This window comes from Danio rerio, chromosome 10, assembly GCF_049306965.1.
Source record: "Danio rerio strain Tuebingen ecotype United States chromosome 10, GRCz12tu, whole genome shotgun sequence".
Classification (NCBI taxonomy): domain Eukaryota; kingdom Metazoa; phylum Chordata; class Actinopteri; order Cypriniformes; family Danionidae; genus Danio; species Danio rerio.
This window is the reverse complement of record NC_133185.1, coordinates 4,519,210-4,543,529: the sequence shown is the minus strand read 5'-3', so window position 1 is coordinate 4,543,529 and position 24,320 is coordinate 4,519,210. Positions and strand designations below refer to the sequence as shown.

Below are 24,320 nucleotides of genomic sequence, written 5' to 3'. Positions count from 1 at the left end.
GACACAGCACACGAGCCGCTATTTCACTACTAAGGAGAGATCCATCTCTGCCTCTGTCTCTCACACACACTTTGGACATCTGACCCACTGCGCTGGCCTGTTTGTGAGCTAACTTTTTGGCTGTTAAAGCGATACTTGTGGATTCAGACACGAACGTGCGTGAGTTGCGAGTTCTCCACTGTGTCTGTTACGGATTTCCTGTCATAACCGCGTATTATGCGCATATAGACTGTAACCGCTGCTGTTCTTCCCGCGTCACTCGTCATCGTGAACAGTGCTTTCATTTCTAAAGCCAATCCCAGCCCTTTCTGTTGAGCGGGTGAAGACATTATGAATCATAGGGTGTACGACAGCGCTCAAAAAGGAAGTGGGATAATATTTACGAGTTTATTTCCTATAAATGCTCATGTTGTCTTCTGTGCATGTGTTTTGTTTGAAACGTTCGAAAAGAGTGTTTTACTTGAGCAGGTAAAGTTTATATATCTTACTGCTTGTATTAAAAGAAAATATTGCATTGCAAATAGTACATAAATATTAATATATTTACACATGTCACTCCGCTGCTCATCCGTTTGCACTGGCTGCCAGTTGCTGCTCGCATCAAATTCAAAGCTCTGATGTTTGCTTACAAAGCGACTTCTGGCTTTGCTCCTTCTTATCTGCTCTCACTTCTGCAGATGTATGTGCCCTCCAGAAACTTGCGTTCTGTGAATGAACGTCGCCTCGTGGTTCCATCCCAAAGAGGGAAGAAATCACTTTCCCGAACTCTCGCGTTCAATCTGCCCAGTTGGTGGAATGAACTCCCGGACTGCATCAGAACGGCAGAGTCACTCGCTGTCAAGAAACGACTAAAATCTCAACTATTTAGTCTCCATTTTCCTTACTAATCTGCAATTGCCTCTCTGGCTCCACCGCTAACAGTACTACAATAAAAAAAATAGTAATAAAAAATGACTAAAGTTTTGCTTCTTACACTTTACAGACCTGAAACTCGCCTACAGCACTTATTCATTGTTGCTCTTATAGTTGTATAAATTGCTTCCTTGTCCTCATTTGTAAGTCGCTTTGGATAAAAGCGTCTGCTAAATGACTAAATGTAAATGTAGATTTTAATAAAAAAAATTCTTGTGTTGTGAAGTAGAAATCTAATAATGCATGGAAAGCATCATCAATGCACCGTGATTCATCGAGATATCGAATTGAACCGAATCGATGGCATCATAGCCGTAACCGAACCGTGAGACCAGTGTAGATTCACACCCCTAATGTACTATTACCAACAAGTTTTTTTCAATTTCATACATACACACACGTGCAGCCCACTTCTGTTTGCCATCTTATTGATTCAGCAGATGCTTTTACCAAAAAAAAAAATCACATACACTTATCCAAAGCCAAAATCTCTATTAGGGTGCTTTCACACCTGCCTTATTTAGTTCGACGGAATCGCACTAGAGTTCGTTTCCCCTTTTGGTGCGGTTAGTTTGGGCAGGTGAGAATACAGCAATCATACTCGAGTGCGCACCAAAAGCGGACCAAATATGCGTACCGAGACCTGCTTGAAGAGGTGGTCTCGGTACGCTTTCAAATGAACCCTGGAGCGGTTCGTTTGTAATGAGAATATGATCCGTACTAAAACAGGTCCAACCGCAAAAAGTACTGCGCGTTTTGGACTAATTCAGCTGCCATAGGCCGATGCGCTGTGCATTATGGGATATGGAGGAAAAATATTTGTTGACAGCGCTTTACCAACAGAGAGAGAGAGAGGGGGGAACATTACCTGATGGATCGTTGGTAATATTTACGCAAGATGACCATGTCGCAGTTTAGCTAAACTAATTCACTCCTCCTAATGAAGTGACGAGTGATGCATTAAACAGTTTTCCGGCCGCGGCCGCACTTCATTTTCGTAATGTATAGTTTGTCTAAAGCAGGGATACAATCAGCCAGCGCAGTCGTCCCTCCAGAGTAAAAGGTTTTGTTTACCTGCGGGAGTTCACTGGCATTTTCCTGCACGTGAATTCTGACCAATCAATAAGCAGTTTAGGAAATAAGTTCAACAACATCTGGCCATTGAGAGATGTTGATTTTGTCAGATGACAGCATTTTGGTTCGTTTCAACAGGTATTGAGCAGGTAAAGTTTATATATCTTACAGCTTGTATTAAAAGACAATATTGCATTGCAAATAATACATAAATATTAATATATTTACACATGTCACTCCGCTGCTCATCCGTTTGCACTGGCTGCCAGTTGCTGCTCGCATCAAATTCAAAGCTCTGATGTTTGCTTAGAAAGCGACTTCTGGCTTTGCTCCTTCTTATCTGCTCTCACTTCTGCAGATTTATGTGCCCTCCAGAAACTTGCGTTCTGTGAATGAACGTCGCCTCGTGGTTCCATCCCAAAGAGGGGAGAAATCATTTTCGTAATGTATAGTTTGTCTAAAGCAGGGATACAATCAGCCAGCGCAGTCGTCCCTCCAGAGTAAAAGGTTTTGTTTACCTGCGGGAGTTCACTGGCATTTTCCCTCATGTGAATTCTGACCAATCAATAAGCAGTTTAGGAAATAAGTTCAAAAACATCTGGCCATTGAGAGATGTTGATTTTTTCAGATGACTGCATTTTGGTTCGTTTCAACTGGTTCGGACCAAAGCAATCAGTGTGGTGTGAAAACGACCCAAAGATGGCAGAAGATGCAACAATGTATCATTTATTGCACTTGGTACGGAGCAAATGAAGCAAACTACAGATAAGAAAGCACCCTTAGATTTGCAGAATAAGGCCGAGTCATGTAAATTATTTCGTATTTTTGCATGACAGACGACCACAGGATAACCAGCAGGGACAGTCTATGAGCATTATAGTCAAAGTGGTCAGTGTTATGTAAAAGCACAAATAGTGTGTGCAACAATAAACATGATGCACTAATCACAGAGGAGAGAACTCACCCCAGGTTCAACCTGAGACCGGTCAGCTATATCGATATGCACGACCTCCACTGTCTTCCACGTGATGGGATCCAAATCATGTACCTGGCAATGTGCAAAAACAACACAAAAGTCATATTTGCTAGATCATGAGATTGCACAAGAACTCGAAACATCAAACGACAAAGAATCAGTTACTCACATTCTCTAAAGCGCCCGTGTCAGGTTTGTGCCACGTTTCAATTTTAATCATGAAGTCATCTTTCATGTATTCATTCTGAGAAGAAACAGTTAGATTTAGGTTGAAGTTTCATCACACAGCGGCCTAACCTATTTTAAACTGTGGTCTAGCTGCACATGCAATGCAAATATCACATTCAATTGAAGTGTAGGTTTTTAAAAATGAAAGAGCAACACTTTAGTAACGATTTACAATAAGGTCGCATTAATTAATGTTAGTTAATGCATTTGCTAACATTATCAAACACTGAACAATGCATTGCAGTATTTGTTCATGTTAGTTAATGAAAATGCAATTACTATACGGTTACAATTACTATTATTAATTAATGCAATAAGTATTGTTCATAATTAATGTTAGTAAATACTTGAACTAATGAAACTTTTTTGCAAAGTGTGACCAAATAAAGTGTCCCGAACTTCAACAGTTTCAGAATAGTCCAAACTGCATGTTTTTAAACCGGCTTTAATGCCAAAAGGAACATGTTCCAAATAAAACAGCTATACTCTAAGCAAACTGGCATTATGTTTAGTGTGCTGAACCAAAGCAAATACACATAAACTGGTCTAACTTTTTTTTTTTCCATTTGGACTTTTTCAATGGTTACAATTTCAGTAATCAAAAGGTATTTTTAATTAATTGAACTAATGAATCATAAAATTAACTCTAGTGATTTTTTTAAAGGGGTCATGAAGTGGATCTTTAAAAATTATTTTATTCTGTTGTCTGAGTTTCACTTTTCACTTAATTTTAAATAACATCAAAATCTAGAGGTATTTATTTGTTTATTTACTTATATTTATTCAAATTGATAAAACAATTAAGTTTAAATTATACGTAATTTAAAATTCTTCCTGAGGATTAAAAAAAAAACATCTATTCATGATGCTCTCAATATAAAAATCTTGTCTTGTAGTCGTGAAAACTTCACATACTAATGAAACATGCTTTATGGTGAGTGAGGCATTGGCTACATGTTTGTACATCCTTCTTCAATAAATACAAGTGTGTCAACCTAAAGCCAATGGCAACAGTCCACTGACCAATTTGGTATTTAGAATAAACAGTTTGGTCATTACTGATTTAAAACAATAAAAAAAGGACTTTCATATATGTTTGCAGTAAAAAAAATGAATCATGAAGTTTATTATAAACTATTTGTACTATTTTGATTTTATTTAGTCAGTTTTTTTAAGTTCTAAGATTTCTTAGAATCGATCTAAATGAGTTAAAAATCCAATACGATTACATTTAATCAGATAAAATATATGAATACAGTTTAAATATATCTAGCTGTAGAAAATGCCTATTCTATGAGATTGGTTTACTTAATATCCGGGGGGCTGAATTGATGCAGCTCCATACTCCACACAATAAAAGCATTTAAAAACACATTGGATTTTTTTTAGTTATTACATAAATCTTGTTCTTATTCGTTTCATTTATGTTTGTCTAACAGATATCAAATCACAAAGTATATTAGTTCAATTATGTTAAAAGTATGTAATCCAAATGGGTGGAAATTGTATATGCAATGAGAATAGATAAATCTTATTTGTTAGGCCTAAATATTTTCTTAAGTGTGGGTTGATGTTGCAATTAATTTCTATTTGTACAATAGTGCCTACAATACTTTCCAGTGTGGTCATTTGTGGTCAAACCATATAAACAATTATATTGTGCCTTTCACAAAAGTGCAGCAGGTATAACTAGTATGCGTTTAGGGTGCTGCTGTTTGCGTTTCATTTTGCATTTCAACCAAGCCAACGATTCTGATTTTAATATATTCCATAACTGCTATAAACGCACTCTCTGTGTTCATCTGTTCTCTTCAGAAATATATATCTGGCCTAGTTGTCCTGTGAGCTCTCAATTAAAATTGAATGTGAAACTGTGGATCCATAATCTGCCGTTTTATTGGCCTGGTGGCAATAAAAGCTTTTATTTCATTAACAAGGACGACTTCAGGTCTGAAATTTACTGGATATTATTTTAAAGTGATGATCTCTAATTTATCAAAAGCTCAAGTGAAAGCAGATTTTGCAGTTCATGACCCTTTTTAATAGTGTTTAGATTTTTTTTTTTTAGGATTTGTTTTATACATAGTGTATATAAACATTGGTATTTTAATATTCACTAATATTTATTTTTATTTATAAATCAATGGAAATTGCTAAAAGACAGAGCTGTGATGTTTAGATAAGTACGCCTAATTTATATCACTTAATAAAAAAAATTACCAACATAAGAAATAGCACACAGACAAAACATGACAAAAATCAAGCTTGATTCTGATCCAATGATATTTACACAGTACTCTGAACACTTGAAGCTTACAGTGTAAATTACACCTTTAGAATCAATCAAAAATCAAAACTAAAAAACAAGGAGAAAATGTCCATTAAAGGTGCAGTATGCAAGTTTGACACTTAGTGGTTGAACTAGGTATTGGATGCCTAGTTCAAAATGCACACATGCACAGGTTGCCAGATTGACGACATCAATAGCATAACTATCAAGCCTAAAGTCTAATTTAAGTCATGTTCTAAATAAAAGCGACAGCCCCCGATAGATGGAATAATTCCCATTTTAAAAGGAGATTTGTTTTAACCAACACCTAAAAAATTTAGATTTTAGAAACAGCTTCTATTTCTTGCGATTGAACAACTGGATAAACTGACAACGATCACCTCAGGTACACCTCATGTGCTTTATTCAGTGTATAAATGCTAATAATGTGAGTTTGAATGCCATTTTACATGACATTTATTGCCATACTACTGAAAGCAGCAGCCGATATTTCACCTCAGATCTTGTAAATAAAAAATAACCTATCTGAAATTAAACTTTAAAACTGCAAGCCAACACATATCAGTGATTCAGCATGCAAATTTAATAGTGTTAAAGAGGTTTAATATGTATTAATTAGATTATAAAACCTAACATTTCGTTGGAGTGCAGTGAGTGCACTATTCTGGCTTTATTTAAATTTCTGTCGTGTTTCATCTGATGCAAACAGCCAAATTGCTTATCACTGGATATCTCTTCACGTAATGTACTGTTAGTATAGGGGTTACAATGTAACTTGCTCATCTAATGTTTATGTTTGCAATATTTTATATTATTTCCTAATTAAAAACCACCTCATGTGGAACTCTGAATCTGAGTCTCATTTCAGTGTCTGCTACTGTCCACCGGAGGTCACATTTTGGTCACAGACGCATGCTTTGACAGCCTCCATTTTTTCCACCAAGGCAACTCAGAAATATAATTGGCTAAACTGGCATTGGGCGGGTTAAAGAGACCAAAACAAAGACAGCCATTCCAGTACGCAACACACATTTTCAAAGCAGATTATCTGACTTCAGCATTGTTTTTAAGATAAACAAGAATGTTCACTTGGCATGTTTCTTAAAGGTTCACGAAACCCTCGAGTATTTTAACAGATTTGTGTGTGTTGAGCATCAGTTAAGATAATGTAAGCACTAGCGCTGTCAAAATTAGTGCGTTAACGCATGCGATTAATTTTAAATAATTTATGCGTTAAAAAAAATTAACGCAATTGACGCAGTTGCAGGTTTTTTTTACTTCCTGTTGTGGTGGACGTGTGTTTAACATGCAAGAAATGTGGATAAGACCAAGGAAGCACTTTTTGAAGGCAAGTTTCAGTACAAAACAATTAGTCGCATCACCAGGCTCTCCAAAGTTTCATGCAATTTCGGGTGTTTTTATTTTTAACTTTCGACTTCTGTTGTAAGTTGATACCGCATGGCGAACAGAAAGAAAATCCTCCGCATTTCGTGACTAGGTGTTCCTTTAAGGTAATAAATCACTGCTTAGGCTACACGGTAGAATTTTAATAAGAATATAATCTTAATCATATCAAAATCGGAGTATTGGTGTCTTATGTGAATGTACTCAGAAAGTCTTTGGTGAAGTCGTGAGCTGTCAAAGACAGGGCATTACTCTGCCTTTCAGCATGAGCCCTCCAAGTTTAGCGTGTTTCCTCATTAAACGCAACGAAAGCGTATGCTTCGCGTTGTTGTGTCAGAATCCTTGTGAAATACAGTAATACTTTAGGACGCTTAGTTTAAGCAAATTTGATGAACGTGATCATGCGTGTTGAATCTGAGGGGAGTCGCTCCAGTATGGAAGGCTGTTGGGGCCAAAACGTCTGCAGCGCCTTGTGTGTGTGTCTGTGTCAGGCCCGTTGAGGGGTGTCAGGGGTAGAGTGAGCGACGTATTTGAGTAGGGGCGTGTGCGCGCGAGACGTACCTGAAGGATGGTGGGGGTGAGTTGCGCGCGACATAGGCTACCTGAAGAGCTAGGAGGGATGCGGGCGAGAGGGGTGTGCAATGTATTTAACGACCGGTTTGCGAGAAATCATCATTCATTTGCGGGCATTTGGGAGTCTCTGTGCACTTGCGGGATACTCCTAGTCTTAGCAACTGGATGAATGTAAAGGAGGATTAAGCAAAATTGTTTCTACTCTATAACTAATGTTTTCAACTCACAGCAATAAAACTTTACAATGAGTGCAACAGTTTGTATTCTATAGTTTATTATTATATTTTTTCATTTTCCTGCAATTCCTGTATTTTGGCATTTTTTTGTAGTCCACTTAGAATCCAACATGGAAATCAATGTTTTCTTTAATGGCATTGATTGTTTTGAAATTTAAATGTCATTAACATGCCTTTGTTTTAATTTCTGTAATAAATATGGCTGTCAAGCCAGGATCTTGATGGTTTATTGTGGGTATGTTGTTTACATGAAGAAATCTGTGTTAAAAGTTAAACAAAAATCCAATAAACAATTATATTTTGAATTTAAATAGTTTTTGTCTTGCGTTTACATTAATTTTAGATTTGAATAGCCAAAATTACAAGTTTCAGTCTTTTAAATGCGATTAATCGCGATACATTTTTTTAAAAAGGTGTGATTAATTAGTTAATTTTTTTTAATCCATTGACAGCACTAGTTAGCACCTGTCAGCTTTAATAGTGAGGAAAACAGGATAATTTTGAGCTTTTGTCAGCTAATTTCAGCTTTCGGTTTAAAATGATTTTTGGGGCGGATCATAAAATCATGCGTCTCCTCACGATTTGTGTCTCATTTAGTGAGCCGACTGACGACAGTCGTTTGCTCCCCTCCTTCTCCCCTGCTGGCCACGCCCACTCCTGCCCTTTGCTCGTGGAGCTCCACGCCCATTATGGTGCATCTTTTGAAAAAATTCTGAGGTAGACCTGAACTGAAAGTGGGGGGTGTCATGATCCTTTAAATATCTGCAAACATATTATGGTATTTTTTATGCTACAGAAGAGTCAAAAACCTACATACAGCACCTTTAATGCAAACAGCAGGCACCTCATATTAAATGATCATGCACTAACACATTAGGCTAGTCATAATGGCAGCTAGTGTTTGTACTTACAGTCACAACTGAAGGGAATGGAGCAGCATGCAAAAATAAAAGAAGAAAAATAATCAGGTGACACAGAAAACATTCACATTTCCACTGTCAAAAAATCCAATACGACTGACTCAAAAGCCTAGGGCTGAAACACACTCCAAGTGCATGGATGCAAAATATTATAGCTAATGAATACATCACAAGAGCCCAATGTGTTCTCGTTCTGTGGACTAACAATCTAAATAATATTGTTTATTAATGATGCATTTAAGTCTATGTTTGCATCCTTGCTGTGTATGTTTCTGGCCCAATACTTTAACGAATATGAGTAGTAGATGAAATGATCAAACACATTGTATATGCATGACAACTATGCCAATATGCAATTCATTACATATTGACTTAGATAATACAAATATGATTTTGATGGATTGTGAATTACAACGTTTGGAAAGGTTTGCCACTCACTTGTGCGGCAGTATGGATAAGCGTTCCAGGCCTTTTCGTGGAAAACTAAAGCTCCTTCGGGTGCGATCATCTTCACAAAACCTGGCACTTTACTATGCGAACACAAAACACAAGAATGCTGAAAGCCACAAGAGTAATTATGAACAGCTCTGTGTTAAATAAACAGTTCGTCAATGGGGCGTTGTGAAAGCCTTAAGATGTGTCACATCACACTAAATTGTAAGTGGCATCAGTATTTAATAAAAAAATAATAATTAAATGTAAAAAACAATAACGGCGAAGCAGTGGCGCAGTAGGTAATACTGTCGCCTCACAGCAAGAAGGTCGCTGGGTTGCTGGTTCGAGCCTCGGCTCAGTTGGTGTTTCTGTGTGGAGTTTGCATGTTCTCCCTGCGTTCGCGTGGGTTTCCTCTGGGTGCTCTGGTTTCCGCCAGTCCAAAGACATGGAGTACAGGTGAATTGGGTAGGCTAAATTGTTCGTAGTGTGTGTGTGTGAATGTGTGTGTGGATGTTTCCCAGAGATGGGTTGCGGCTGGAAAGGCATCTGCTGCATAAAACTTTCTGGATAAGTTGGCGGTTCATTTCGCTGTGGCGACCCCGGATTAATAAAGGGACTAAGCCGACAAGAAAATAAATGAATGAATGAAAAACAATGACAAGGGTGCAAAACAATAATAAAAATCTGGCTAAAGGGATAGCTCACCCAAAAATGTACTCATCCTCAAGTACTTCCAAACCTTTTTGATTTTTTTTTATTTTGTCGAACACCAAAATAGGAAAAATCAAATACTATGAAAGTCAATGGTTACAGGTTTTGAGCGTTCATCAAACTTTGTTTCTTTGGTGCTCAAGAAAAGAAAGTCAAACAGATTTGGAACAAGCCAAGGAAGATTAAATGAGTTTTAAGTCAACAAACCCTTTAAGTTTAAAGATGTCGACCTTGTTTTTACCTTTTTAAGTGGTAGATTTTGTGTGTGTATTGTCCCTTCTCTCCTTCCTTCTCATATGGTTCATTCTTTAGTACTTCGATGCCCTCTCCGCCACCCGTCTCGTTTTTACTGGCTTCAGCCACCGAGAAAAGCTGCCCAACTTGATACTAAAGTAGAAGAGAAAAGAAATAGGTGAGATTTGACAGGTAGGATGGTGGATGGCCCTTTTTTATAAGATGTAAATTAAGTCTCAGATGAGTATGTAAAGTTTCAGCTCAAAATAGTCCACAAATATTCATTTAGAACTCATTGAAACTGCCCCTCAGGCTTTGGCGGTAATTGTGCGATTTTGGAGACTGTCACTTTAAATTCAAATGATACTGTGATATTTTCAAAAGAGGGTGGAGCCACAAATTCCTAGAATAGTGTAAGCACAGTGGCAGATTCAACAATAACTAATGTCCTTTGCTAATGAGGGAGAGATGTCAAAGTGTATCTACAGACAGTTGTTATGAAGTGTAAATTTAAAAAAATAAAATTAATCACGTTTTACAATTGGAAGCTTGTTATATTCACACATTGTTGCCACGCCACTGTAATATAACCCCTTTATAATAGTGAATTCTGCATAATAGGTCCCCTTCTCATCAATTACAAATGAAAAGATGAATACAAATACATGTATAAAACATAGCACAGAAATACTTGATCCTGATTGGTCAATCACCATATTCCAAGGTAATCTATTCACAGATAACATCCACTGAAACTAATGACACAGGCTCATCTGGGTACCTGAAATCTTCTGACTATTAGTAAACATTAATACACATATAGTGCATCCGGAAAGTATACATAGGGCTTTACTTTTTCCACATTTTGTATGTTTGTAAATAAAAAAACCCTGAAAAAATTAAATAAAAAAATTAAGAAAAAAATAAAAATAAATAAATCACAAAATTATACAATGACTTGCCTAATTACCTTAAAGGGAGATTTATACATATGGTTCAAGTGATCTAGTAATTTAAAAACATTTGCAATGTAATTTCTTTTTTTTTATTAACTTAGCCAACACTGTCATTTCTGTAAAAAACTAATATTATTATTTAAATAAAATACAGTGTTATCTAATACTTGATTAAAGCTGATTTGAAGATCAAAATCGGTTAAGTGGAGATATCTTTATTAGGGGTGTCAAAATTAATTGTTTCTTCGGTGCACCGCGATGCAGACGCGGTTCAGTAATAATCATAACCGGTTATTATGTACTGACGTCATTTATCTCCTATGCGCTCAGTGGCGAGGGAGGCGAGCGCGAGTATTTACAACACTCAGCCAACTCAGGGCCGGCCCGTGGCATAGGCACCATAGGCAAATGCTAAGGGCGCTGTACATCCAGGGGGGCGCCAGAAAGGAGCGCAGTTCAGTTAGTTTTGTTTTCGATATTCCTGACACACATTCAGTTATAGACGGCAATAACTCAAAAAACTCTTACCCTAAAAAGATCTAGTGTGTTTCCTACAAAAAGACAAAGCTGGTTATGTTTCACAGTTGTCTCTCTTTTTTTTTTTTCGATCGACATTACGAGCACTGCTCTGTTTAAGCCCTCGCAATATGTGTTTAGCCGGGAGAGCTCGCACTGAGAGGAGCTCTCAGTAAGGGACCGTCGGAAAAGTGCTTCTTTTTTACGTTTTTTTTCTTTTCTTAGTTTTTCTGCTGCGCTCAGCGCGAGCTCTCCCTGTTGCGAGGGCTAAAGTGTGTGTGTGTGTGTGTGTGTTTGTTTCTTTGGTGCTGTCTATGTTTGTGTATGTGTTTGAATGAGAGACAGTGTGGTGCTGTGTGTTTAAACAGACAGCATGTTATAGCCTCCCCCCTAAAATATAACACTGTATATGGAAAGCATCGTCAATGCACCGTGATGCACCCAGATATCGAATTGAACCGAATGCATGATAATCGTAACCGAACTGAACCGTGAGACCAGTATAGGTTCACACCTCTAATCTTTATGTGGCCAAATATTAATAAAACCGTTTTAACACATCATATTAGAGAGACATATACATGCATTTACACAAACACACAGTATATCTTACAAGTTAATTTGCAAAAAATCATAATTTACAGCATAAAGGTATGCTGGCAGTTACACATGCATTAACAAACCCTACAGACTTTACATATAAGGAACTTAAATGAGAGTCTGGGGAATTAAACAGCTCTCACATAATTAAAATACGTCCCTTCCAGCAGTTTTAGATATGGAGACAAAGCTTTGCATTTGTGTGACTGATTGATGCCTTAGAGGCATAATGCTGCCAAACCGGTTTTACCAACAACCCTGGATATATGCATAGATTACTTAAACTAATCCCCACATAAATGTTATTAGAATTATAGTAAAAATAAACATTAAGTTAAATAAATACATACTTGAATTACTTTTAAACATTCAATAAAAATGGCAACAACATAAGATTAATAAAAACAGCTACTATAATGGCAAGTTATAAGAGGGTGGAGGATTCTAATATATCTTATATTTAAGACCTTCTTAATACCACACAAAATGAAATCTGAAACCAATTTTATAGTGTAAATTAAGTAGTTTAAAACCTATTTTATTTTTTTTGCTGCAGCACTGATACAAGTTTATGGAGGAAAGCACAAAGCGCTGTGTTTGTCTGGGGTAATTAGTCTGCCGTTAATTCTTAAATTGTGTATATTCCACACAAAGTGTGAAGCATTTAAGGTTAGTTCTACTTGCATGAATCGCGGTGTGCTTGTGGCATTCAAAAAATGTGAAATATTTGTAACTTGGTGCACCAGGAAAATGCACGTGCGTCACGTTTGCATGTCGCTCTTATATGCATGTCATGCTCAGCAGCCACATTTTAAGAAAACTATGACAATGGTGTACCATCAATAAATACTGATATGTTCAGACTTTACAAAAAGCAACAACTATTGATCATTATTAACATGGTTACCTATACATATAGTGTGAAAAACTTCAAAACGTTATTATTATTATTATTATTATTATTATCTTCATCATCCACGTTGTTGTTGTTATTATTATTATTAATAATAATAATAATAATTATACAACAACTATTGATCATCATTAACATGGTTACCTATACATTAAGTGTGAAAAACCTCAAAACATTATTATTATTATTATTATCTTCATTATCCACGTTGTTGTTGTTATTATCATCATCCATGTTGTTATTATTAATAATAATAATAATAATAATAATAATTTACATCAGTTCCCTCAAACTGCATTAACAACACTAACAAAACATATTTTAACAATGTCAATAACGTATGCCTATTATAAATTAAATATACCAATATTTTATATGTATAGCTTTTTATTACTGTTTTATAGATACCTACTTTTGGATTTATTCTTATTCTGGTAAAGCATTTGCTGACAACTTCGACATGACTGATGTTTTCTCTCTTTAAAAAAATTAAGACGGATGTGTACATTTTTTTTATTATGCAGCAAACATTTTAAAAATAGCTTAAAAGAAAATGTTAAAATGGCTTAAATTGCATTTTAAGGTGTTTTACAGATTGTATTAATACCACAGTGCCACTTTCACATTGTTATCCGCTTGTTAAATCATGATGTATCGGTGACGTATGAAATACTGCTTCTAGGTCCAAGCAGCTACTCATTTGAGTTGAGAAAGTATTCGTTTGTAACCACATTTTAGTACTATTACACATTGAAGTGAATTTTATATAAAATCATGATGACCATGGTGTACACATCAGTCTCTGGACTTGCTGCATCTCAGACACCAATATTTTAATTATAATTTATAAATAAATTATTCACTTTCTGGCGATCTAATATTAGGCATTACGCACGCACGCATACACACACACACACTATAAGCCCCCCTTTGTTTGAAAGTCTTATTTGTTGTATTTCGGCTAGAATAAAAGCTGTTTTAATTTAAAAAACATTTTTGTAAGTTTCAGTCAGTTAGTTTTGAGGATAATTATTAGCTAGTGTGTTCCAAAACAGTGACAAAATTCACGTTTAGAAAATATAAAACTGATATAAACATTCAAAGCTTGCAGTCTGTCACTTCCGCCTAATAGACCAATTACCATGTCTGTAAACATTCAGGATGCGCGTAGGGAGGTGGCAGAAAGCAACCGGGAGCGCTAGCATTAACAGCAAGGGAATGACATCAGATACGGTGCAGAGTTTGTTGTTGTCTTAAAAATAAGATAAATTACTTACATATTATATATATATTATTTACATAATGCTTACAGCATATTATAACAGCTCGTCACCCAGTGACAAGCCCAGTGATTCAGCAAAATTAACGTTAAAGTGAGCGGCGTTCATCTGACAGCTCCATTTGCGATAGCACCCGCCCAATGAATATTGGATAGGACAAAGTGACCGAGCATCCAGCCCGAAATAAACAATCTCAATGAAGCTCTGAGTGATTTTACAAGAGATAAATTAAAGGTCTACAAGTCTTTGGATGCCAACAATGTTGTTCTTTGAGGTCATGTGCAATAAATACTGCTCCATGCTGACCAGATTCAAGAGCTAAACACCGAGATTACACCTAGCTAAAGACAAGGAAACAAGACGGAGCTAACGTTATACAAGGCCTGGGTAATTAATCACCAACACGCAAAAAAACTGCATTCTGACAGTGAACATCACCTGTATGGCAGTATGTGAACTTACACATAGAGGTAAAGTCGGTTTTGTAATCGCACATTCAGACTTTCTCCTTAATAATATAATTTCATAAAAATATTATTTGCAAACTCTAAATAGTGAAATCATATTAGCAGCAGCCAATGACTATCAAAGTACAACATTGTTCACAGTCAAACAACCAGTGTTAATGTTGTTTTCAAGTCACACTTGCAGGTTATTTCAGACCGAATATTCAAAGTGCCGTGGTAAACAGCATAGGGAGTTTGTCACACGTTGTCACTGAATGAATGTGTCAATATAAAACTAAGTTTACTGTAAAAGTAACTTTAAAGTTTCATTCTCAGCATTCAGTGTCAGCAGTTTAATCAACCACATGTAACTGTTTTTGCTGAAATCATTTCTGCAATCAAAAACGAGTGATGTGTATGATTCAGCATAGCGTGAACTGACCTGATATGACATGAGAACTGCAGAGTCCAGCATTTCTAATAAGCTCCTCACTTCATTCAGCTCCCATTTAGCCAAAGACGTCTGCAGTCGGTATTAAAGCAGTGTGTGGTGTATGGTAAAAGTTAAGTTTTCCATTTTTGGACTCGAATTCGGCATTCTACCGCAAAACACCACATCTTTCCCATTGTAGCCTGTCTGTTTTTTTGCAACCCGGGACCCGTGTGACGTCATGTAGGTTGGTAACTGGTCTATTGGATCAACATTTTTTTTTAGTTCACCACAAAAAAAAAAAACAATGTATGGTAATTTATTGTAAAATTTTGAAAGATCTTTTACTTTACTACTGTATTTTAAATGGTTCATATTCGGAAAACCACGGCTGGCGATTTCAGTGTTTTTGTCTGATAGAAAGTTATGTTGTCTAGATGTGGTACTTCAAGTGTTGAATGACAAAATCATTAACGAAATACCCAAGCTTGCAGTTCGTCACATCCGCCTAAATGCATAAACGATTGTTTTCACATCACCTCATCTTGACCGATCATCTAGTATCTGACAAGCCCCGCCCACTTCATGACATTTCTCATTTGATGAGCTTGAGCTCAACCACTGTGATAAAAATAAAATGCTATTGGATGTTATTTTAAAGGGGAGGGGCCACTCTGTCTCACTCTCTCCTCATATTGAAGTTAAAATTAAGACAAACATCAAATAAAAAAAACGCACATTTCAAAGCACTTCACAACCTTTAATTATGTAAAACAAAACCCCAGCGAGTGTGTATGTTACTGGGTTCTGCTGAAGACTATAAATGGACTTTGATTCCGCCTATGTTGTTTTGCATGAAGATAGACGAAGATATTTAAGTAGATTTCAAAACAGAAACAAAATCATTTTACGGGGCTGGTTCGATTGCATTTTTTAAGGGTCACGAAACACCAAAACACATTTTTTGAGCTGTTGACAGTCGTATATGTGTCCCACACTGCTAAAAACACTATTAGGACGCCTATATTTCACTAAAAAGTGTTAATTGGTTGTTTTTGCGTTATTTCAAGCAAATTCGTACTTCTGGTTTGAAACGAATTTTTGAAGCTGCGTCACGGTCATGAGATAATATTGTGTATTCCAGCGTGCAGACTGGACGTCTGTGCCAGAGTGTGTCTTATTACGTCTTACAGTGTGCTGCATTAATGCATAAGTAAAGCTTGGTTCAAACCAATCAGCGCACTCTATTGTGCAACTTCATTAATATTCATTACTGTCACAGTGTTTAGGCGACAGAGACGCCATGTTGTGTTGGCAAAACAAGCGTGAAGTGTTGCTTTTATAGTTTGCTGCAGTTAAGTTTTGTTTTCATTTTCTCTCTGTGAGAGCGCAGCTGGAGTCACGCGTGGATTAACAGTGTACGCGACGCTCGACAACAATAACTTGCCTGTCTAAGGAGGATTATTATTTACCTGAGAGCTGTTCTCATCTGCAAACGCTGAGATCCGGATTCGCTTGTAGTCTCCTCTTCATAAAGACGCGGCTCTAGTTGCTGGTGATTGTCCTGTCTCTACAGATTTGGTAAGTGAGCGACCAGTGCTTTGTTTATTCAGTTTGTTTGTATCGAACAAACTACTGCACAGAGTGTAAACATGTTAGCACCACAACCAAACTCGTGTAGGATTTTCACCGCATTTAGTGACCGGAATAACACACGCGGCTTTCTGACACTATCTGCCGTGTGCATCTATGTTTCCGGGAAATGCTGAGGTGTTTTTTTCTCTCATTTGCCGTGTGGGATCAAACATTGCATAAAAAATACACCCTTACATCAGTTCTTCGAATTAAATATCTCGTTTGTCGTGAGGGGCATGAATGAATTCCCTGAATGAAAGAGCCAAACTGCAGTTAAAGTCCACCATTTAATAATTTGGCAAATAATTTGACTACAGATGTCCATGTAAACACAGTCACTTTGTTCCCTGTGTGTGTGTATTTTGACTCTGAAATTCAGCGCACCCAAATAGACACTCCCACACCATGCCTCTTTTCTTCCTCCGACACTCCCCCCTAAACAGAGCTGGACACGCCCACTTTTCTGACTTTTTCCAAAGTAGAGGTGTGAAAACACCCTGCTGAAATGAGGGGGTTTCATGGCCCTTTAAAAAGAAATAAAATAAAGATGTATCATGTTTTGAGTCTCTCTTACCTTCCTGCAGGTACATGACGGACTGAAATGTGTATGTAATACATTTTAAGACTAATTAAGGCCTTATTTTTATACTATGGCATTTAAGGCTTTAAGGATCCATGGACACCCTGTATAACACAATTTTAAAGATACTAAATTAATACAGCTTCAGATGGTTTATAAAAAAAAAATTCAGTTTTTTTTTTTTAATTCTTGCATTTTCCACCAACTCATGCTTTTTGCAAAGCATTCGGAGCTAGCGTTCTAAATGACAAGCACAACCATGATGCCATAATATGCATGAACATCAAGCAGCTCACAAGGTTTTGGAAAAGAGCCCTAGAGTGTGTTTTTCTGAAAGAAGATCCTGGTATATCTATGCATCACATATGAAGCCATCTGCAGCTTGAATCACTTACACACACAAAAAAAAAAGCCTGCCTGCTTGACAGCTGTCAGGCAGCAAAAGTACTTCATAAAAGTAGTCTGACTGCAGTGTGCTATGAATCAGCAGCATCCTAAATGCAAAACTTCAAACAATGCCAATCAAGCCTGCATCAAGGTTGCTTTTCTCAAGAGCATGACACTCAAATGTTCCCCGAGGGCAAGCGTGTTCTACATGCATGACATGCTTTATCTTGTCCTTGGTGCTCTGATCAAGTCTTCAACGTTTCAGTCAAGCTCAAAACAGATTTTTCGCAATTGTTGTTGCTGAGCGTTGTATTGAGGAGGTGCAAACAGCCCTATTAATGGAACTAATAGCCCAGAAAATTCAGCTTCTAAAATATTTGATGAAAAATATATAATTTTGGTCAGTCAAAATCATTCACCAAACCCATTTTGACTATTTAGCGTCTTTTGAATCCACATAACATAACTAAACCATGATCTTTTTTTGTTTAAAAAGTGTCCGCTGTGTGGAATATTTTTCTCCATTTTAAAACTTCTCTACTTTAATCAATACTGAAATGCATTATTAAATTCAAGGATGGAATCTGTGCTTATTTGTGTTAATGTTCTGTGAAGTAAATATCACTAAGTATTCGATAAACACCCATTGTTCAATTTGGTTCACATTTTAAAACAAAAACATTCAAAAATACATGTAGTTTTTACAAACTTCAAAATAATAATAATAATAATAATAATTCCTTACATTTATATAGCGCTTTTCTGGGCACTCAAAGCGCTTTACACAATGGGGGGAATTTCCTCACCCACCACCAGTGTGCAGCATCCACCTGGATGACGCGACGGCAGCCATTTTGCGCCAGACCGCACACCACACACCAGCTGATTGGTGGAGAGGAGACAGAGATGAAGCTAATTATGAAATAGGGAGGGTTAGGAGGCCATGATGGACAGAGGCCAGTGGGCAAATTTGGCCAGGATGCCGGGGTTAACCCCTTACTCTTTTTCGAAGAACATCCTGGGATTTTTAATGACCACAGAGAGTCAGAACCTTGGTTTAACGTCTCTCCGAAAGACGGCACTCACTGAGCAGTATAGCATTCCCGTAACTATAGTATGGCATTAGGACCCACACAGACCGCAGGTTGAGACCCCTGCAGGCCTCACTAACACCACTTCCAGCAGCAACCTAGCTTATGTGGTCCCCATCCAGGTACTGACCAGGCGCAGCCCTGCTTGGCTTCAAAAATGGACCATTGATTTATTTTTTTTAAAAGTATTTATTTAAAAATCTGCTTATTATTAATGTAATATAAAACATATTTCAATAACTAATGATTACAGGGCCAGTGTAAACTATTGCTACATCAAACGCAAAATGTAAACATTGTACTTTCAAGATTGCAACTTCCTTAAGATGCGGTTATTCGTATTTCTGTGTGCATCCTCATAATGGCCTGTGATTTTGCGCTCATATAAATTAGGAAAAGTATTAACGTAAACAAATTATTTTGCAACACCACAACATGAGTGATGAGTGCATAATATGAAATGATAGACTTGTTTTTTCCACCACGGTGACTGAAGCTCTGTACAAGACTTTTGGCCAGCGGAGAAATTAAAATGGTCGTGCCCAACTGAGTCTGGTTCTCTCAAGGTTTTTTTTTCTTCACTCCTATCAGGTGAAGTTTTTTTTTCCCTCTCCGCTGTCGCCACTGGCTCGCATGGTTCAGGATTGGTAGAGCTACGCATCGCTGAATTTGCTCTTTAGTGTTTGAACTCTCAGTAAAGATTTTAAATCACACTGAACTGAGCTAAACTAAACTGAACTTAAACACTAAAAACTGAACTACACTTTTCCAGTTACTATGACCATTTATGTGAAGCTGCTTTGACACAATCTACATTGTAAAAGCGCTGTACAAATAAAGCTGAATTTAATTTTTTATCCACACCAAATATATTGTCATATTTACCAGTTCTATCAGAAGTTGACAAAAAAAAAGTGTACAAAATGACTGAAGAGCAACATGTCTCATGTAACTGAACAATCAGAGTTAACCCTGAATAAAGAAAAAAGCTTGAAAGTATTTGCCTCAGAAAAGCCAATATACAAAATCATATCTTGTCAGTAAATAAGAAAAAAGGCAGCATTTTGCTGAATACATGGATTGTATTACCCAATTCACATTAAACCCTAACCTGTAATGTCTTCACTATTTTATGTATGTTTAAAAACTAAAAAAATTATGTTGTATTTTTTTTTATATTAAAATTAAAGCTACAAAAAGGATATTTTCCATTTTGGTTTTCAGCCAAATGCATCATAAAATGAAAGTATCACTAATAACAAACTTTAATCATCATTCATCCACAACATAGGGGGCCAAGGTAAATGCAAAGCTATGCTTTTACACTAAATATGTAACTTATTAGAACTGGAAGAAGTGTAGAAGTAGCACTCACCTCTTCCACTGAGCATGGTAAAACCACACGACTGAAAAACAATAAGAAAGAAGAAATGTAAATAGAGAAAACGGGCAACTTTTCGCACAAACATTACTTCAGCTGTGTTGTACCACATCAACAATATAATTCTGAGATATAGTTTAAACCAAGTAATTAGTATGCTTCCAAATACTATAGTATTTACTATAGTATTTTTCATGTAACGTAACAGCGTATACAGTATACGATTTATCTACCGCCTTGATGACAGGCAAATATATTTTAGTTCAGTAGAAAACTCTTTCTTCATAATGTAAGAATCCTGCCCAACATTTTCTATTTATGGGTGCTTTCACACCTACACTTTTGTTTCGGAACGTACCTCGTTTGCCCAGTTAGCGCGGTTCATTTAGCATATGTGAACAGGGCAATCGCGCTCTGTTCCGCGCCAAAGTAATGGCTCCGAGACCGCCTGAGTGAGGTGGTCTCGGCTCGATTGAAACGAACCCTGGAGCGGTTCGATTGCAGTGAGAAAGCGATCGGATCCGAGCGCGGTTATATCACAGTGTTTTATGCATATGTAATAGGCATACAGCGATATGAAGACAGAATTATGATTAGGGCGAGAAGTTTCGCGAGTCTCCGGATGCCCACAAACGAGTGATGATCTCCCGGTAATCTTGCGTCTCCCTCACGGTCCTCAAATAGGCCCTTCTCACCCCTCCCCACCGCATCTCTCCTCAGACACGTCGCAAGCTCACGCACCTTGTCAATCACCACCACCTCTCCTGACAGCTGAGCGGGATGCTGCAAAATAAACCCTGACACTCTGACCAATGCGAGGAGAGTTTATGCACACGTGACTTGTTTGAGGTCTTTTGGTACGATTAGAAACTTTGCAATGTAAAAGCGAACCGCTCTAGAGCAAAGAGCAACAATGTAACAATTGTAATCTCTGTTTCGGAACAACTGAATCGATTCCCAGGTGTGAAAGCAACCTATATCTCCTTTGAAATATGGTATAAATTGCAAAAATAGGGACTTTTTCTTTGTGTTTCCTATTCAGATTTTTACTCCCTGCCCTCCATCTGACTTTCGCATGTCACCAGAACCACGTGATTGAAAACAACATATAGGCTGCGTTCGAAACTGCATACTTCCATACTGTATAGTACGCTAAAATCAGTATGCGAGCTGAGTAGTATGTCTGAATTCATAGAATTCGACAATCAGTATGCGAGAAGTACCCGGATGACTTACTACTTCCGGCGAGATTCTAGAGTGTGCATCCCATGCACGCTGCGCTATCCCATGATGCCCCACAAGAGAATTCATGAATGGAAATAAGGGCTGCGTCCGAAACCGCCTACTACTCAGTAGGTACTGCATTTGAATTTAAACGTAGTACTCAGCCGTTAGAAAAGTTAGTTCTATACAGTATGAATGTGAAAAGTATGAATGGAATTCGGACGTACAACATCCGCCATTTTGTCATGGTTACGTGACCTACCTGTGTCAGTTGCGTCGCCTCAATTCCATTCATGAATTCTCTCGCGGGGCATTATGGGATGCATGGGATGCGCACTCCAGAATCTCACTCTGTACTAGTAAGTCATCCGGGTACTTCTCGCATGCTGATTTTCGAATTCTATGAATTCGGACATACTACTCAGCTCGCATACTGATTTTAGCGTACTATATAGTATGGAAGTATGTGGTTTCGGACGCAGCCAAAGTGACGCAACTGACGCAGGTAGGTCACGTGACCATGACAAAATGGCGGATGTAGTACGTCCGAATTCCATTCATACTTCTCACGTTCATACTGTATAGAACGTACTTTTCTAACGGCTGAGTAGTACGTTTAAATTCAAATGCAGTACCTACTTAGTAGGCGGGTTAGGACGCAGCCATTGTCTTTATTGCTGATCAACAATAATCGCAACTCAACACTGCGGATACTGTGAATGCACACATTGGGACATAGATGTTAAAACAATTAAATTCGTTAAAACAAAGTTGCAATATGTAGCGCAGCCTTAGTATGCGTTAACATTTTTTAATAACAATAATTCTCATTTGCTGTACATTCTATTACAGAATATGCATTACAGACGGATAGGTGGATGTGGATTAAATGCTATGAATAATGTTCATTTTCACAGGCTGGTCATTTTGTTTAGAAAACATTAAATAATATATGAAGCTGTGTTAATGGAAACCAGACGGAGATGACCAATCAGTCTCTCCTCGATGCACAATATCATCGTATGATCTAATAATCTAATACAGCAATGCCAGCCCTCGGTGTGAATCAATCTTGAAAATGAAGAAATACATCTACAGACATGCAAATCGCACAAGTCTACTACACCCATTGTCAAAGGAAGGCCTACATCAGTTTCTATATTACATAACATTTCCTTAATATGTGCACTGCCTTAAAAACCACAAGAGGCCGATGCTTGTGAAATCAGAGATCTAGAGTCTTCTTAGTACCTTGTATTGATCTTTTTAAAACTGGCAGAGACATTTCTGGAATATAACCCATGCACACCTGTTGCATTGCAATTTCATTATGTCAAGTGCAGCAGGTTTGCTCAGATTTGCATTGTCTTGCAAAGTTAAAGGGTGGCAACGTTGAACCACGAGAGATGGTTAAGGAAAATGAATGGATTTCATAGAGTGGTTTAATCTTGGTCTGATCTCTCAGATTAAGGGCTATACAGCGACTGTTTTCAAGCATGTCATGTCCTGTCCAACAGAAGACAGCTTAATTAAAATGTGATAACTACATCCCTAGAGAACAGAAAGACAAAACCTGAAAGGAAACAAGGACAGGTTGGAAATGAATGACCGCTGGCGCACACAAACTCAATTCGCCTGTTAATTTTATTCTTTAAAGTCTTATTTGGATGCACCAAAGAATGTCTAAAAAAGAAAATCCCTAAAAATAGCCAAGTCACACGAGTGAATATAATTAGATTAAGTGGTTAATAAGGCGAACCAAGCGTGTTATGTCAAGCCAGAGGGTCATTCATCACAGTTTAATCATCATTAAAACACTCAACTATACAGACCGACCTGCCGTCGTTAACAGCTTTTAAAAACATATTGATTTTAAATATAAATTACCTATTAAATCATATTGTAATTAGATGGAAATTTTTAGTCTGACGCTATATACAATATATATGACCAAAAAAGTAATAAAAACGTCAAGATATAATACGACATTCAACTCTGATTCACTCGAAAGTTGCTGAAATGTCAAGCGGTTTTGCTGTCATTGCAGGCACACTTACATTTCCAGCCGCAAACATCACGAAAAGTAAGTTGTCAATATAAAAGTATTATGCCTGTGTTGTTAAAATGAGCTGCCGCACGGACCAGGGGTACTCTTAAAATATAAACCGATATAAATCGATTAAGATTTCGATATGTCTGGTCTGAGGGAACTATCAGATTTGGTGCGGTTTAATCTTGAAGGCTAATATCGACCCGCTAAGAGTGCGTGCTAACCCGCCACTCGTTGAAAATGAATGGCAAGTGGTTTCGCTTGGGCTAGCATGCCAATGCTACATGCTACCGCGGCTAAAGCTGGGCCTCATGCGAGCCGGTGTCTCGCGCACTTCCCGGGAGCGCGTTTGCCGCCGCGAATCCATATTTCGCCCTGTCAAAGTACTCAGCGATGAACAGACGCACATTTATCATGTGTAAACCATCGGCAAAGTCAATTTCTGGGTAAGAATACATGACTTCCACTTACTATTCCTTGATGAGCACCATCTTCTTTCCACCGGTTACGGCTGCGCGCAGGCCTGCCGACGTCACGGATGATGTCACAAGCTAAGTGATTCCGCCCTGGCGGGGACATGCTTTGCATTTTGGGCAAACATTTCCAAACGTAGGAAAATGACGAATAGTTGTGTTAAAAATATCACGACACATGTCAACGGAAATTGAATATCAGCCAAAGAAGGCGTTAAATAGATATAAAATAAGATATACAACAAAGCGTTCCCTTGGAAATGAAGTAAGTGTATTATTTAAAAGTAACATTTACAATCACTGGCAATAGAAGAGAGATAAACATATTAAGAAAAAAACTATTGTTTAAAAAGCAGGCTATTTAG

General features: G+C 37.5%; 1 protein-coding gene across 4 annotated transcripts in view; it reads right to left on the bottom strand.

Annotated features, from left to right (window-relative positions):
• The window catches only part of pitpnb (phosphatidylinositol transfer protein, beta), a 41,752-nt gene extending 17,707 nt beyond the window's left edge, over positions 1 to 24,045 (bottom strand). For 2 of the 4 annotated variants that reach the window (NM_001328435.1, NM_200920.2), the window contains exons 1-7: positions 23,954 to 24,045; positions 20,203 to 20,233; positions 10,001 to 10,146; positions 9,052 to 9,143; positions 8,605 to 8,612; positions 3,132 to 3,206; positions 2,951 to 3,034 (exon numbers count right to left, since the gene is read on the bottom strand). In NM_001328435.1, the coding sequence (NP_001315364.1) occupies positions 2,951 to 3,034; positions 3,132 to 3,206; positions 8,605 to 8,612; positions 9,052 to 9,143; positions 10,001 to 10,146; positions 20,203 to 20,233; positions 23,954 to 23,973 (456 nt within the window). In that variant the 5' untranslated portion in view covers positions 23,974 to 24,045. The remainder of the gene's footprint in view (positions 1 to 2,950; positions 3,035 to 3,131; positions 3,207 to 8,604; positions 8,613 to 9,051; positions 9,144 to 10,000; positions 10,147 to 20,202; positions 20,234 to 23,953) is intronic. The other 2 variants (XM_073913630.1, XM_073913629.1) reach the window with 1 other exon arrangement.
• Between the last annotated feature and the right edge of the window lie 275 nt (positions 24,046 to 24,320).